The following is a 17,921-nucleotide window of genomic DNA, read 5'->3' on the forward strand; positions in this document are numbered from 1 at the left end:
TGCTATGAGTCAGAATTGATTTGATGGCACACAACAATTGGTATGTTATACCATTTATGTAGAGTGCCTGTATCTTGTCACAGGTGGATTATTTCTATTTGCTTTTGTGCTTTAAAAACTGTTAATACTTCTTGTTGTTGTTGTTAAGTGCTGTCGAGTTAGTTCCAACTCAAAGCAACCCTATGTAAAACAGGATGAGATATTGCCTGGTCCTGCACCATCCCACAGTCGTTGCTATGTTTGAGCCCATTGTTGCAGCCACTGGGTCAACGCATCTTGTTGAGGATCTTCCTCTTTTTGGCTTACCCTCCTCTTTCCCCAGCATGATGCCCTTCTCCAGGGACTGGTCCCTCCTGATAACATGTCCAAAGTACTTGAGACAAAGTCTCTCCATCCTTGATTCTCAGGAGCATTCTGGCTGTACTTCTTTCAAGACGGAACAAACGAACAAGTCTGTTAATACTTAATGTTCTATTTAAATTCCAGTTCTAAAGAAATATCACAAGAAATATGTATTAACTTTGTTGATTTTGAATTGTTAGAATTATTTCAAATGGTGCTCAAATTAAATCTTCTGTTTTATAGACTCTTTAGTGAATCTGGAGAAAACAGAGTTGAATGGATTATATTAACGCTTCACTCATTTGAACCTTTTGGGAGAGATGGCAAGGCTAAGCTAGTGAAAAAGCCTGAATTACTGATTGTTAAAAAATACAGTTTTATTTCAGATGTATTTATAGAAACTTGAAATACAGGCCTTTTAAACCAAAACCAAACTCATTGCTGTCAAGCGATTCTGACCCATAGCGACCCTATAGGACAGAGTAGAGCTGCCCCATAGAATTTCCAAGGAGCGCCTGGTAGATTCGGACTGCTGACCCTTTGGTTAGCAGCCGTAGCTCTTAACCACTACACCACTAGGGTTGCCAGAGGCCTTTTAGGTGCCACTTAATTTGTTAAAGAAATAATTTTATATAAAATGGATGCTTTTAGAATTCTTGAAAGTTAATTTTCCTAAGTACTTAACTTGTCCTCTGATTGCTTGGTGTCAGTATAAATTTGCTTCACAAATCCATGTTTCATAGATATTACGAGGTAAGCCTCAGCCTACCTTTTATCCTGACTATAATAAGCTCTACTTTATTGGAGTCCGAATTAGTTATGTTTTAGTATAACTTAAAATCCTTTGTTATAGGCCAATTTTGATGATCTGTGGAGGAAATTTGTTACGTACTCATCCGGTGAACAACTTTTTGGATTGCCTGTGACCGACTATGAGGTTTTACACAAAACCAGGTAATTTTGGCAAATGTACAAGTGTTGCAAGTGCAAATAATACAAGTGCAGCCCTTTAGAAGAGGCATGCACCATCAAATCCTTCATCATGTGGAGAAGAGCCTGACTTGAAACACTCTTGAATTTTCCCCTTATTCCTGCTACTCCTGACCCATTTGATACACAATTTCCATACAGAAAAGAAACATCCTAGGGAGTAGAAAATACCTTACAAACCTTCTGGGCATGCATGGCCTTTATTTAGCCTGTGCTTTATTTTCTTCTTTTCACGATTTTTGAATAGTGTCAGTGATTGTGTGGAAGCGCTGCGATTTTGGATCATTTTGTTTATTCAGAGGAATAACCATTGTTGGCTCCCCATCTCTGCTTAATTGCATTTTTGGTAAAGTGCCCTTCCCCATTGGGTAGACATAGAATTTATTGAGATCGAAGGCCAAGGAAGTTACTGATTTTAAGCAGTGACAGAACTGGGATTTCAGCAAGTACATTTTAATACAATTTTTAATATAACTTTCTTGAGAGGCAAAATTAAACCAGGGGTATTAGCTTATTAGAGTATTGACTTTAGAAAAGAACTTTATATCGACTTCTTTCAGTCATTGCATGAAAATTTCATGGCCAAATAGATGTGAAATTGTCTGATGTTAAATTATGTAATGCTTCAGCGATTTAGGGTAAAAAAAATGGTTTCTATTCTTTCTCTGAAGGAATGATGCTCTAAGCTTAATCCATTTGATGAATTCTGTTAAGATTGCAGGTTTCTGGGCCTCATCCCTTACTTACTGAATTAGAATCTCTGGAATTGGATCCTAGGAAATCGCATTTTTACACATTTTTAGGTGATTGTTATGCACAGTCTGAGATTCAATGTTTTAACCCTTAGTATACCAGGAAAAATAATCATCACTATTTACAATCAGGACCAATGTATCCTTTAAAAAATTTAAAGGAATTTTTTTAAAATTAATTTTTATTGTGCTTTAAGTGAAAGTTTACAAATCAAGTCAGACTCTCATACAACAATTTATGCACACCTTGCTATACACTCCTAATTGCTCTCCCCCTAATAAGACAGCACACTCCTTCCCTCCACTCTCTCTCCTCGTGTCCATTCAGGCAGCTTCTGACCCTCTCTACCCTCTCATCTCTCCTCCAGACAGGAGATGCCAACACAGTCTCATGTGTCTACTTGATCCAAGAAACCCGTTCTTCACCAGTATCATTTTCCATCCCATATTCCAGTCCAATCCTTGTCTGAAGAGTTGGCCTGGGGAATGGTTCCTGTCTTGGGCTAACAGAAAGTCTGGGGACCATAACCTCTGGAATCCCTCCAGTCCCAGTCTGACCATTAAGTCTGGTCTTTTTATGAGAATTTGGGGTCTGCATCCCACTGCTCTCCTGCTCCCTCAGGAGTCCTCTGTTGTGTTCCCTGTCAGGGCTGTCATCGGCTGTAGCCGGGCACCCTCTAGTTCAGGGACAATGTTTTGAATGCAACTGACCGCACATCAGCTGTTGTCTTAGCCATCTAGTGCTGCTATAACAGAAATACCACAAGCTTCAACAAAGAGAAATTTATTCTCTCACAGCCTTGTAGGCTACAAGTCCAAATTCAGGGTGTCACCTCCAGGGGAAGGCCTTCTCTTCTCTGTCAGCTCTGGAGGAAGGTCCTTGTCATCAACCCATCAACCTTCCCTTGGTCTAGGAGCTTCTTTGTGCAGAAAACCTGGGTCCAAAGGACATGCTCTGCTCCTGGCACTGCTTTCTTGGTGGTATGAGGTCCCCAACTGTCTGCTCAATTCTCTCAAGAGATAAAAGGTGGTACAGGCCACACCCCAGGGAAACTCCCTTTACATTAGATCAGGGATGTGACCTGGGTAAGGATGTTACATCCCACCATAATCCTCTTTAATATAATCTAATCTTGCCTCATTAACCACAGGCAGAGATTAGGGTTTATGACACATAGGAAAATTACATCAAACGCAAAATGGAGGACAGCCACTCAAGGCTGGGAATCATAGCCTAACCAAGTTGACACGTATTTTGGGGGGACACAGTTCAATCCATAACAGCTGTCATTTGTGAACCTGGAGCCTACCCATCTTGTAAACACTGATTCCAGATTTCAGATCTATCTCCAGTAGGTTCTAGCTTATTGTTACTTCTGATTTTTCTTGCACTTCACTGCTAAAACTGAAGACTGCTGAAAGCTATGACATTTATAATTTTGTTGAAGAGAGGACTGCCATCTTGTTTGAACTATAAATATGAGACATTTTTATTTATAGATTTAGAATAATCAATGATTTTTATTTCTACATTGCCTGTTTTCTTTGTGTACATATCTGCCTTCAACATTTGTCTACTTATGAACCGTAGCAAGTAAAACTTACGTATACATCATAAATAAAGAAAATACTGTCACCATTTTCACAAAATGGGATGGTCTAGATTCTTATTGCAAAATATTGCATGATGAAGCCCTTACCTCTGGAAATACATTGTTCACTCATAAATGATTGAGTTTAATAAAATTCACCTTGGTTATTGTCATCTGAAGACTCATAGTCTGAGATTTCTCTTATAGATTCAGTTATATTTATACCACCAAAATTAGAGTCTAGAGTACTGCTTTCTGTCTCTTTTCTGCTTAATAATTGGGAAACACCTTCCTCTGTTTATTTTCTGCTCTTTGCCATTTTAGGTAGAAAGTGAAAAATTCTGATTTCTCAGCTGTATTAAATAAAAGCCAAATTAACCAACAAACAAAAATCATGAGACTATGAAGATGGTTCTCCTGAGTTCTTTCTTTTATATTTTCTTGAAAGATGATGCAATACTTTGGGAAGCACAATAAGAAACCTGAAGGATGATGTAATAGCATTATTATTTTTGTGCTATTGTATCATCTTCCTAGATGATTTCATCATTCTTCTGTTTTCTTATTATCTTAGTTATTTTTTTTTTTTTTAGCATTTTATTTAGGTGCAATCAAGGAGTAATAATAATTCCTAGGATGATTAAATAGCAAAATGAATCAGGAATTGGAAAAATAAGAAAATCTTAATTGCAGAATGTGGAGCCATCTGGTAATTTCAAGATAATGAGTTTCACCCCATTAAAAACATGAATAATTTTTACTTTTGTTCTTTGAACTATCTCTAATAAAGAATAAAAGTTGTGAATATCAATCCTTATAAAGAGTTAAAACTGCTCAAAAGAAGAAACTCAGTAACTAAATTGGGTCCAGTGGACCCTAATGGTATGCTAAGGGTTGAGGAATTCTGGGACAACTCACAAACTCTGTTGAGAGGGCAATTTAGTGTTTTACACAATGAAGAACTTTTTCTTTACTTGGACCTGGAATCCCTCCATATAGAGTTTTGAATATAATTCCATCTACGCACATGAGGGAGTCCCTGGTTGGTGCAAACAGCTAAATACGTGACTGCTAACCAGATGTCTCCCTGGAAGAAAGGCCTGGTGGTCTGCTTCCTAAAGGTCACAGCCTTGAAAACTCTATGGACTGCAGTTCTACCCTGCAGCACACGGGGTTGCCATGAGTTGGAATCAACTCCATGGCAACTGGTGTGGTTCTTTTTGGTTAGACATACGAGGGAAAGCTGGCAGGAAAGTGATGTTTAAGTTAAGATGTAAAGGCAGACCAGTACTTAGTCTAGGGAAACATTATAAACATCCAGTCAAAATCCATAAAAATCAAGTCAAACCTTAGCCTTAGCTTTGATCTTGTTTTCAGGTTTGGGCTGCATTGTCTGAAGGGATTGGTATAGCAAGTTCTGCATGAAAACCCAGAGATTTTTCCTTTACAAAATATTTGAACTATTTGTTAATATCAAGTCATAGTATAATTTTGGAATATTTGAGAGCTGTAAACTTGGCCTTATTGATGGAGCTTTAACAAAGTCTTTTTATTGGAAATTGATATCATTTTATGCATATGTTGTCTATGAGACATCATACACATAACTATGAAATATTTAATTGGATCAACTCTGGCTATCCAATAATGGAATTTATTAAAAATACACACTATGTAGTGACTTAATTATTTTGTTTTCCAGAAAGGAACTCAACTTGCTGCAGAAGCTGTATGGACTGTATGATACTGTAATGAGCAATATTAGTGGTTATTATGAAATGCTTTGGGGAGACGTAGATATTGAGAAAATTAACGCAGAACTTCAGGAATTTCAAAACAGGTGAATTTCAATCAAATTAAGCTTACCTTTATATTGTCTCCATCTTCTGAGGCTACTATAGGCATTTCACAAACTGATACATTGTTGTGTGTACATAAATCTTTCTTCAAAGAAAGGTATAGGTGACTCTTTTTTTTCTTTTTTTCTGAAAGATGTCGTAAACTTCCAAAAGGACTTAAAGATTGGCAAGCTTTTTTGGATCTTAAAAAAAGAATTGATGATTTCAGTGAGTCGTGTCCTCTGCTAGAAATGATGACCAATAAGGCGATGAAACAGAGACACTGGGATCGAATCTCTGAGTTAACTGGAACCCCATTTGATGTGGAATCTGATTCTTTTTGTCTTAGAAATATTATGGAAGCACCACTCCTTAAAAATAAGGATGATATTGAGGTACATAACAGTAGGAGGTCTTACTAACTCTTGTTACTACTGGCATAAATGGTATGCCAGCCACTTTTTATGCCTCTGGACCTCAGAGGTCAGGCCTTATTCAAGTTCTAATGCATTAAGCTTCAAGGTGGGTCCCTTTTGAAACTACCCTGACTGGAGTTGGAACCTCATTGTGTAGGCTGAGCATTCTATTAGGTGATGCTTCCTGGATGTGTTAGTTTTGTAGACTTAGGCCTTGTATTCCCCCTTTAGCTCTGTGAGATAAGGCTTGCAAGCATAATTCTAGCTTTCCTGTGTGATAGGGAGCCCTGATGGGTTCATTTCGGTTTTTCTGTGTCAAATTTGGAAAACCAGTTTCCCCATATAACCTAATGGAAAGGCACCCACAATAAATTACTTATCTAGCTCTCATTGGTATATTGTCATACCACAGATTGGTGGCACCACAGAGCCACTCATGTCATTGGTGGCTTGTATTGCCAGATCATATATCTCAAAATTTAGAACTCTCATCAAAAATTTCAAATTGATCTTTGAATCAGCGTGCCTTCTTCCATTAGTGAAAACACATAGCATCAAAGAAATTTTAAAAAAGATTAAAATTGGTAACAAAAGGGTTTTAAATAATAGCTCCTTTTTCTGAAAATTGAACAGATTATTTTATTAGAGGGTATGCTATTTGTCCTACATAGTGCACCTTCAAAATTAGGAATGATCACAGAAAATCCTGGCATTTACAAAATAATCCTATAACTCATATTCATTTTGGAGCCCCTCAATCTATCCTCCTTGTGCCTTAAAATATACTTCCAATTAAAAAAAAAAATCTGTCCATTTCTGTGTTGTGTTCTTGATGAGTTCCTCAGAACTATTTTCTAAATTTCTGATTTTATACTTTTTCCTATTAAGTCAGTTAAATTTTTTATTATTACGTTTTCCAGGGTTTTTAATTTTTTTGTGTGTCCGTCTGTTCTTTTTTCATTTCTACCTTTGTTTCATTCTTTTTTTTTTATGCTCCTTTTTATAGACACTGTTTCTTCTTTTATCTCTCTGAGCACTCTAAACATAATTACTTTGAAAATTTTTTTATGGAAAATTTCAAACATATGTAAAAGTAGAGAATCCTTTGTTTCAACAGTTATCAACTCATGGACAATATTATTTTATCTATACTTCCCCATACTGAAGGATTCCCAGATTGAACATAGTTGAAGATTTTAAATTGTCCTATAAAATTAATTTCATCTGGACAGAGTTTGGTTTTTATGTTGGCTGTCCCTCTGAGCATTCCATTTTCTCGTGGGTTTGAGAATTTCTATTTTGGGAAGGATCATGTTGAATGGCAAGTTTAAAAAAAATGGCTTATATAATTTGTTAAAATTATTTCTCTCTCTCCGTGTTTTAGTCTTCTTGCTTAGTGGTTTTGTGGTTTCCTTCACAATTCCCCATCTCCTCTGGCCCCAAGTCCAGAACCAGGTGTTATAAAGCCATTTACACTCACTATTCTTTTTTTTTTTTTTCTTGTTCTGGTTGTTCTGCTTCCATTAATCCAGTTTCTCTACTGTCTCCCCCAGTCCCCTTCTCGTCTGAGCTTTAGGGTAAATGTTGACCATTTCATCTCATATAGATGATTTTTTTAATTGTGCTTTAGATGAAGGTTTACAGAACAAACTAGTTTCTCATTGAACAGTTAGTACACATATTGTTTTATGACACTGGTTACCAACCCCATGACATGTCAACACTCTCCCCTCTTGACCTTAGGTTCCCTATTATTACCAGCTTTCCTGTCCCCCCTGCTTTCTAGTCCTTGCCCCTGGGCTGATATACTGCTTTAGTCTTGTTTTGTTTTATGGGCCTGTCTAATCTTTGGCTGAAGGGTGAACCTCAGGGGTGACTTCATTACTAAGCTAAAACGGTGTGCGGGGGCCGTACTCTTAGAGTTTCTCTAGTCTCTGTCCGGCCAGTAAGTCTGGTCTTTTTTTGTGAGTTAGAATTTTGTTCTACGTTTTTCTCCGGCTCTGTCTGGAACCTTCTCTTTTGATCCCTGTCACAGCAGTCAGTGGTGGTAGCAGGGCACCTTTTAGGTGTAGTGGACTTAGTCTGGTGGAGGGTGTGGCATTTGTGGTCCATTAGTCCTTTGGACTAATCTTTCCCTTGTGTCTTTGGTTTTCTTCATTCTCCCTTGCCCTAAATGTGTACACCCACTATTCTTAAGCCCTGGTGGTGCAGTGGTTAAGAGCTCACCTGCTAACCAAAATGTTGGCAGTTTGAATCCACCAGCTGCCCCTTGGAAACCTTATGAGGCGGTTCTACCCTGTCCTATAGGGTTGCTATGAGTCAGAATTGACTCAATGGCAATGGGTTTGTTTTTTTTTTGGTTATTCTGCTGTGGGATAGCAGGTCCAGGCATGAGGTGACCTGGTCAGGTCCTGGCTGTGAGGTGCACCTGTGTCACCCTATCCACCTAGTCAACAAACAGCTTCGTTTAATCTAAATGGCCAAATAGCAGCAGCTGGAGACAGTGCTTCCACAAACGGTAGGTTCCAGCTCCCAGCTCTGATGCTTCCTCTCGTATAGACCACTTTCAGGAACATAAGACCTGCCTACCACTGACTAAAGGTTTGTGGGTGGAGGTGAAGCTTCATCTCCACCCATTGTTTTGGTTATCTTTTCTACTTCTGGTTCATGAAGATTGTCTTAGATATCTAGTGCTGCTATAACAGAAATACCACAAGTGGGTGGCTTTAACAAACAGAAATTTATTTTCTCACCGTTTAGGAGGCTAGAAGCTTAAATACAGGGTCCCAACTCTCGGGGAAGGCTTTCTCACTCTGTTGGCTCTGGAGGAAGGTCCTTGTTTCTTTGAGCTTCTTCTTCTGGATGATCTTCATGTGGCTTGGCTTCTCTCTTCTCCGCATCTCCAAAAGAGGTTGACATAAGATATACCCTACACTAATCCTGTCTCATTAACATAACAAAGAACCTCTTACCAAATGGGATTATAACCATAGAGAGAGGGGTTAGGAGTTACGGCACATATTTTTGGTGGACACAATTCAATCCATAACAAGATGTTTATCTTATTTTTAAGCCTGGTATTTTTTATATTGGAGCCCTGGTGGCAGTGGTTAAATGCTCAGCTGCTAACCAGAAGGTTGTTGGTTTGAACCCACCAGCTACTATGTGGGAGAAAGATGCAGCAGCCTGCCTCTGTAAAGATTTATAGCTTTGGAAACCCTATGGAGCAGTTCTACTCTGTCCTATAGAGTGGCTGTGAGTTGGAATTAACTTGATGGCAATGGGTAATGGGTATTATTGGTCTTTTACTTTCTATTTTTGTATTTTATCCATTATTCTGTGTTTTGGAAGAGAGGACATGTACCACTATATATATGGATTTGAGTTTTCTGCCTTCCTTATTTGGTGGTTGTGTGACTTCCTTTCCCACCCCTTACCTCCCCTCCTCAATTTTTAACAACATACGTATACCAAAAGTTTTGCTTTCAAAGCATTTGTGGTACTAATGGCTTGTGTTTGGCTACTAACCTAAAGTTGGTGCTTCAAACCCACCCAGTGGTATCATGGAAGAAAGGCCTGGAGATCTTCCATTAAGATTACAGCCAAGAAAACTGTATGGAGCAGTTCTACTCTGTAACACATGGCGTCTTTGTGAGTTGGAATGGCCTTGATAGCACAAGTTTGGTTTTGGTTTTTTGGTATACAAAAAGTTTACTTTCAAAACGCTTTTTCCTATTTGTAAATGTCACTAGGATACTATTGAAAGAAACATAGGGTTAAAAAATCTTTGAGGATGATCTCATTTTTATTAGTGGATGTTGTACTCGTAAGAACATAGCTATCCATAGTCTGTGCTTTGAAATCTTCGTTTTACAATTCCAAGGAATACTAGGTTTCAGTTTTTAACTATTAATACTCCAAAACGAATTCCCAGTACTGTCTACCCCAGGTACATCCTATTGCTCTGCCCCACAGGATTTACCATTAATCAAACTGAATTACTATTGTTACTGGATTCACGGCCTCTAAAGGAAGCCTTTTCCCACCCTAAAGAATGTGCTTTCCCTCCTCAGTGACTCCTTCTTGGAATCCCCAAAACTGAGGCAAATCCATTGCTATCTAGTCTATTTTAACTCATGATGACCCCAAGTGTTACATAGTAAAATTGCTCCATAGGGTTTTCTTGGCTGTGATCTTTACAGAAGCAGATCTCAGACATTTCTTCCGTGGTGCCGCTGGGTGGGTTTGAACTAGCAACCTTTAGGAGTGGAGCACAAACTGTTTGCCCCACCCAGGTACCTGTTGGAATCCCACTTCCTCTCCAGTGCTACCTCCTCAGTGAAGCGCCTCCTCCTCAGAACTCATAACAGTTCATACGACTCTTATGACGTACTTATTCGTATTATAATTATTTGTGGACATATCTTGCACCTTTAAATTTCTTTCCATATCTGTGACTCTGTGATTCTAAGTGTGAAAATAAGTGAAGCATGGTAGGGAAGATACTGCCCTTTTATATTCATTCCCTTGCATCATGGATTGAATTGTGTCCCCCAAAAGTATGTATATCAATTTGGCTAGGCCATGATTCCCAGTATTGTGTGATTGTCCACCATTTTGTCCTCTGTTGTGATTTTCCTATGTGTTGTAAATCCTACCTCTATGATGTTTTTTTATGATGTTAATAAGGTCGGATGGGTGGCAGTTATGTTAATGAGGTAGGACTCAGTCTACAAGATTGGACTGTGTTTTGAGCCAATCTCTTTTGAGATATAAAAGAAAGAATCGAGCAGAGAGACATATGGACCTCATACCACCAACAAAGCAGCGCCAGGAGCAGAGTGCATTCTTTGGACCTGGGCTTCCTACAAGGAGAAGCTCCTAGTCCAGGGGAAGATTGATGAGAAGGACCTTCCTTCAGAGCTGACAGAGAGAGAAAGCCTTCCCCTGGAGCCAACACCCTGAATTTGGACTTCTACCTTACTAGACTGTGAGAAAATAAATTTCTCTTTCTTAAAGCCATCCACTTGTAGTATTTCTGTTATAGCAGCACTGGATACCTAAGACACCTTGTGAGTCTTTCATATCAGAAAACCCATAAGAAAAAGTATAATTGCCTTCTAGGCAGGACTATAGTAATATTTACTGCTGCTCTAAAGATTTCAAAGGACACTCACATATATTTTCATATCAGACCTCTGAGATAGACAGGATGATTGTGATTATCTCCACGTTAACCAAGAAAATAAAAACAAAAACTCAACTCCAGTTAACAATGTAATCAAGAAACATGATGATCTAAGTTCCGTCATCAGATGTTAAAAACTGTCTGTAGCATAGGAGCCAGAGAGCCAGGGGATCCTAGTTTGAATCTGCAACACAATGGTCATGAGCCTCAGTTTTCTTGGCCATAAAATGGCTAAATAAGCTAGATGACTTCTAGGCCCCTTTCAAGCTAAAAAATGCTATGATATTATGGTGTGCTTAATCTGTAGTTGAAAATGTCCTGACATGCTCTCTGATTTTCCTCCAAAGGACATTTGCATATCTGCCATTAAAGAGAAGGATATTGAAGCCAAGCTGACTCAGGTGGTTGAGAACTGGACCAACCAGAACCTTAGTTTTGCAGCATTTAAAGGAAAGGGAGAGCTCCTGCTCAAAGGAACTGAGTCTGGAGAAATTATCACCTTGATGGAGGATAGTTTAATGGTCTTAAGTTCCTTACTAAGTAACAGGTAATTTTATAACTTTGGGAGGAGGAGGTTTTAGTTTGTATTTATGGTTTGTTATGAATTGAGTTGTATTCCCCCAAAATACGAGTTGGAATCCTAACCCCTAGACCTGTGGATGGAATCTGCTTTGGGACTAGGATTTTCTTTGTTTTGTTAATGAGGCCATATCAGTGTAGGGTATGTCCTTCCTAAACTTAACCACTTCTGAATGATATAAAGAGCAGCATAAAAATAGATGTGAGAGCACAAACGGGAATACCATGCTACATGAAGATCCCCAAGGAACTGAGGGATGCTGGAAGAGACAGGGATCTTCCCCCAGAACCAACAGAGAGAGAGCCTTACCTTAGAGCCAGTGCCCTGAATTTGGACTTCTAGCCATCTAAGCTGGAAGGAAATAAATTTCTCTCTCTTTTTTTATTTTTTATTGTGCTCGTGAAAGTTTACAGCTAAAGTTAATTGCTCATGCAAAAATTTACGCACATATAGTTATGCGGCCCTAGTGACAATCCGTATAATGTGACAGCACACTCCCCCTTTCCACCCCACATTTCCTGTGTCCATTCAGCCAGCTCCTAACCCTTTCTGCCTTCTCATCCCTCCTCCAGACAGGAGCTGCCCATTTAATCTTGTATAACTACTTGAACTGAGAAGCACACTCTCCACGAGTATTATTTTATGTTTTATAGTCCAGTCTAGTCTTTGTCTAAAGAGTTGGCTTCAGCAATGGTTTTAGTTCTGGGTTAACAGAGAGGCCAGGGGCCATGTCTTCTGGGGTTTCTGTAGTCTCAGCCCATTAAGTCTGGTCTTTTTATGTGAATTTGAGTTCTGCACCCTACTTTTCTCCTGCTCCATCAGGGTCTTTCTGTTGTGTTCCCTGTCAGGGTGGCCATTGATGGTAGCCAGGCACCATCAAGTTCTTCTGGTCTCAGGCTGATGGAGTCTCTGGTTTATTGGCCCTTTTGTCTCTTGGGCTAACATTTTCCTTGTGTCTTTGGTGGTCTTCATTTTCCTTTGCTCCAGGTGGGTTGGGACCAATTGATGCATCTTAGAAGGCTGCTTGTAAGCTTTTAAGACCCCAGACACCACTCACCAAAGTGGGATGCCGAACATTTTCTTAATAAACTTTGTTATGCCAGTTCACCTAGATGTCTCCTGAAACCATGGTCTCCAGAGCCCCGCCACTGCTACTCAGTCCGTTGAAGTGTTTGGTTGTGTTCAGAAAACCTCTCTTTTTTTAAAAAAATTTTTCATCCCATATTTTATCATTTTTTTTTATTGTGCTTTAAGTGAAAGTTTATACTTCGAGTTTGTTTCCCGTACAAAAATTTATACACACTTTGTTATGTGACCCTAGTTGCTCTCCTTATAATGTGACAGCACATTCCTCCTTTCCACCCCGGATTTCTTGTGTCCACTTAACCAGCTCCTATCCCTTTTTGCCTTCTCATCCCACCTCCGGACAGGAGCTGCCTATTGGTCTCATGTATCTACTTGAGCTAAGAAGCACTCTCTTCATGAGTATCATTTTATATCTTATAGTCCAGTCTAATCTTTGTCTGAAGAGTTGGCTTTGGGAATGGTTTCAGTTATGGGCTAACAGACAGGCCGGGGGCCATGTCTTCTGGGGTCCCTCCAGTCTCAGTCAGACCCCTAAGTCTGGTCTTTTTACTAGAATTTGAGTTCTGCATCCCACTTTTCTCCTACTCCATCAGGAACTCTCTGTTGTGTTCCCTGTCAGGGCAGTCATTGGTGGTAGCCAGGCACCGTCTAGTTCTTCTGGTCTCAGACTGATGGAGTCTCTAGTTTATGTGGCCCTTTTTGTCTCTTGGTTTAATATTTTCCTTGTATCTTTGGCATTCTTCATTCTCCTTTGCTGCATGTGGGTTGGGACCAATTGATGTATGTAAGATGGCTGATCGCCAGCTTTTAAGACCCCAGATGCCACTCACCAAAGTGGGATGCCGAACATTTTCTTAATGAACTTTGTTATGGCAGTTGACCCAGATGTCCCCTGAAACCATAGTCCCCAGACCACTACCCCTGCTACTCTGTCCTTCAAAGTGTTTGGTTGTATTAAGGAAACTTCTTAGCTTTTGGTTTAGTTCAGTTGTGCTGACTTCTGTATTGTGTGCTGTCCTTCCCTTCACCTAAGATAATTCTTATCCACTATCTAGTTAGTGAATACTCTTCTTCTTCCTTCCCTACCCTCATACCCATCAAAGAATGTTTTCTTCTGTGTTTAAATCATTTCTTGAGTTCTTATAATAGTGGTCTCTTACAATATTTGTCCTTTTGTGACTGACTAACTTCACTCAGCATGCCTTCCAGATTCATCCATGTTATGAGATGTTTTGCAGATTCATCATTGTTCTTTATCATTGTGTAGCATTCCATTGTGTGAATATACAATAATTTGTTTATGCATTCATCTGTTGATGGATACCTAGGTTGTTTCCATCTTTTTGCTATTGTGAACAGTGCTACAGTGAACATGGGTGTGCATATATCTATTCATGTGGTGGCTCTTTCTCTAGGATGTATTCCAAGAAGTTGGATCTTATGGTACTTTTATTTCTAGCTTTTTAAGAAAGCACCAAATTGATTTCCATTTTCCATTCCCACCAGCAGTATGTAAGTGTTCCAGTCTCTCCACAACCTCTCCAACATTTATTATTTTGTGTTTTTTGGATTAATGCTAGCCTAGCTGAGGTGAGATGGTATTTCATTGTAGTTTTGATTTGCGTTTCTCTAATGGCTAATGATCGTGAGCATTTCCTCGTGTATCTGGTAGCTGCCTGAATGTCTTCTTTGGTGAAGTGGCTGTTCACTCCTTTGCTCATTTTTTAATTGGGTTATTTGTCTTTTTGTAGTTGAGTTTTTGCAGTATCTTGTAGATTTTAGAGATTAGACGCTGACTGGATTTGTTGTAGCCAAAAATTTTTTCCCAGTCACCAGGTTGTTTTTTTACTCTTGATGAAGTCTTTTGATGAGTGTGTTTGATTTTTAGGAGCTCCCAGTTGTCTAGTTTCTCTTCTCGTGTTTGTGCATTGTTAGTGATGGTTTGTATTCTGTTTATGCCACATATTAGGATTTCTAATGTTGTCCTTATTTTTTCTTTCATGATTTTTATCAATTTAGATTTTATATTTAGGTCTTTGATCCATTTTGAGTTACTTTTTGTGCATGGTGTGAGGTATGGATCTTGTTTTGTTTTGTTTGGGGAAAAGAGACTGTCTTTTCCCCAGTTAACAGACTGTGGGCCTTTGTCAAATATCAGCTGCTCATAGGTGGATAAATTTACGTCTGGATTCTCAATTCTGTTCCATTGGTCTATGTATCTATCATTGTACCAGTACCAGGCTGTTTTGGTTACTGTGGAGTATAATAGGTTCTAAAATCAGGTAATGTGAGGCCTCCCACTTTGTTCTTCTTCTTCAGTAATGCTTTACTTATCCGAGGTCTCTTCCCTTTCCATACGAAGTTGGTGATTTGTTTCTCCATCTCATTAAAACGTACCATTGGAATTTAGGTTGGGATTGCATTGTATCAGTAGGTTGCTTTGGGTAGGATCGACATTTTCACAATGTTGAGTCTCCCTAACATGTGGAAGGTAAGTTTTTCCACTTAAGTAGGTCTCTTTTGGTTTCTTGCAGTAGTATCTTGTAGTTTTTTTTTTTTTTGTATAGGTCTTTTATAGCTCTAGTTAGATTTATTCCTAAGCGTTTTGTCTTCGTGGGGGCTATTGTAAATGGTATTGATTTGTTGATTTCCTCTTTGAAGTTCTCCTTGTTAGTGTAGAGGAATACATCTGATTTTTGTGTGTTTATCTTGTATCCTGAAACTTTGCTGAAATCTACTGTTAGTTCCAGTAATCTTCTTGTGGATTCTTTGGGGTTTTCTGTGTATAAGATCATATTATTGGTAAATAGAGACACTTTGAGTTCTTCCTTACCAATTTGGATCCTCTTTATTTCTTTTTATTGCTTAATTGCTCTGGCTAGGACCTCCAGCACAATATTGAATAAGAGTCATGATAAAGGGCATCCTTGTCTGGTTCCTGTTCTCAAGGAGAATGCCTTAGGCTTTCTCCATTTAGGATGGTGTTGGCTGTTGGCTTTGTATAAATGCCCTTTATTATGTTGAGAAATTTCCCTTCTATTTTGCTGAGAGTTTTTATGAAGAATCGCTGTTGGACTTTGTCAAATGCTTTTTCTGCATCAATTGATAAGATCATGTGGTTGTTGTCTTTTGTTTATGTGATGGATTACATTGATTGTTTTGCTATTGCTGAACCAGCCCTGCATACCTTTTAGGAATCCCACTTGGTCATGGTGAATTATTTTTTTGATATGTTGTTGAATTCTATTGACTAGAATTTTGTTCAGGATTTTTGGATCTGTATTCTTGTGGGATATTGGTCTGTAACTTTCTTTTATTGTGGTGTCTTTATCTGGTTTTGGTATCAGGGTTATGCTGGCTTCACAGAATGAGTTTGGGAGTGTTCCATCCATCCTTTTCTATGCTCCGAAATACCTTTAGTAGTAGTGATGTTAACGCTTCCCTGAAAGTTTGGTAGAATTCTCCAGTAAAAGTGTCCAGGCCCAGGCTTTTTTTGGTTGTGAGTTTTTCAACTCTTCTTTTGTTACAGGTTTATTTAGTTGTTCTACCTCTGTTTGTGTTAGTTTAGGTAGGTAGTGTGTTTCTGGAAATTTGTCTATTTCCTCTAGGTTTTCAAATTTGTTAGAGTACAGTTCTTCATAGTATTCTGTTATGATTCTTTTAATTTCAGTTGGGTCTGTCATGATATCGTCCATCTCATTTCTTATGCAGGTTATTTGCTTCCTCTCCTGCTTTTCTTTTGTCAGTTTGGCCAGTGGTTTATCGGTTTTGTTGATCTTTTCAAAGAATCAGCTTTTGGTCTTGTTAACTCTTTCAATTGTTTTTCTATTCTCTGTGTCATTTAATTCTGCTCCAGTTTTTATTATTTGCTTTCTTCTGGAGCCTGAGGGCTTCTTTTGCTGCTCTCTTTCTATTTGATCGAGTTGTAGGGTTAATGTTTTGATTTTGGCCCTTTCTTCTTTTTGTATGTGTGCATTTATTGCTATAAATTGACCTCTGAGCACTACTTTTGCTCTGTCCCCAAAGGTTCTGGTAGGATGTGTTTTCATTCTCATTAGAGTCTCTGAATTTATTTATTCCGTCCTTAATTTCTTCTGTAACCCAGTAGTTTTTGAGCGAGGTGTTGTTCAGTTTCCATGTGTTCGATTTTTTTTTCCTTGCTTTTTCTGTTATTGATTTCTACTTTTATGGCTTTATGGTCAGAAAAGATGCTTTGTAATATTTCGATGTTTTGGATTCTGTTAAGGCTTGCTTTATGGCCTAATATGTGGTCTATTCTAGATAATGTTCCATGTGTGTTGGAAAAGAAAGCATACTTGGCTGCTGTTGGGTGGAGTATTCTGTATATGTCTATGAGATCAAGTTGGTCGATTGTGGCTTTTGGATCTTCCATGTCTTTACTGAGCTTCTTTCGGGATGTTCTGTCCTTCACTGAAAGAGGTGTGTCGAAGTCTCTTACTCTTATTGTGGAGTTGTCTATCTTTTTTTTTCAATGCTGTTAGAGTTTGTTTTATGTATTTTGGAGCCCTATCATTGGGTGCATAGATATTTATTATAGTTATGTCCTCTTGGTGTGTTGACCCTTTAATCATTATATGGTGTCCTTCCTTATCCTTCGTGGTGATTTAACTTTAAAGTCTGTTTTGCTACTTCTGCTCTTTTTTGATTGTTGTTTTCTTCATATACTTTTTTTCCATCCTTTGAGTTTTAGTTTGTTTGTGTCTTTGAGGTTAAGGGGTGCCTCTTGTAGGCAGCGTATAAACAGATTATGTTTTTTAATCCATTCTGCCACTCTGTGTCTCTTTATTGGTGTATTTAGTCCATTTACATTCAGTGTAACTGCTAATAGGTATGAGTTTAGTTCTGTCACTTTGATGTCTTTTTTTGTGTGTTGTTGACAGTTTCTTTGTTCCACTTAATTTTCTGTGCTGAGTCATTTTTCTTTATGTATTTTCTTTTCATATTTTTCATTGATTTTGTATTTGCTGAGTCTTTATGTTTTTCTTTTTTTTTTTTTGATATGTAGGATTGTTTGTTTCCTTTGTGGTTACCTTAATATTTACCCCTATATTTCTAAGTTTAAACCAATCCTTTATTTTCTGATATTGCCTTGACTTCCTCTCCTTATGAAAGATCT

General features: G+C 38.5%; 1 protein-coding gene across 1 annotated transcript in view; it reads left to right on the top strand.

The window, feature by feature from the left end:
* The window catches only part of DNAH8 (dynein axonemal heavy chain 8), a 347,089-nt gene that overhangs the window by 123,714 nt on the left and 205,454 nt on the right, over nucleotides 1-17,921 (top strand). Inside the window, exons 29-32 of the mRNA XM_003404207.4 lie at nucleotides 1,196-1,296; nucleotides 5,379-5,516; nucleotides 5,669-5,909; nucleotides 11,466-11,665. Of these exons, the coding sequence (XP_003404255.4) occupies nucleotides 1,196-1,296; nucleotides 5,379-5,516; nucleotides 5,669-5,909; nucleotides 11,466-11,665 (680 nt within the window). The remainder of the gene's footprint in view (nucleotides 1-1,195; nucleotides 1,297-5,378; nucleotides 5,517-5,668; nucleotides 5,910-11,465; nucleotides 11,666-17,921) is intronic.

The sequence above is a fragment of the Loxodonta africana genome, chromosome 1, assembly GCF_030014295.1.
Source record: "Loxodonta africana isolate mLoxAfr1 chromosome 1, mLoxAfr1.hap2, whole genome shotgun sequence".
Classification (NCBI taxonomy): Eukaryota; Metazoa; Chordata; class Mammalia; order Proboscidea; family Elephantidae; genus Loxodonta; species Loxodonta africana.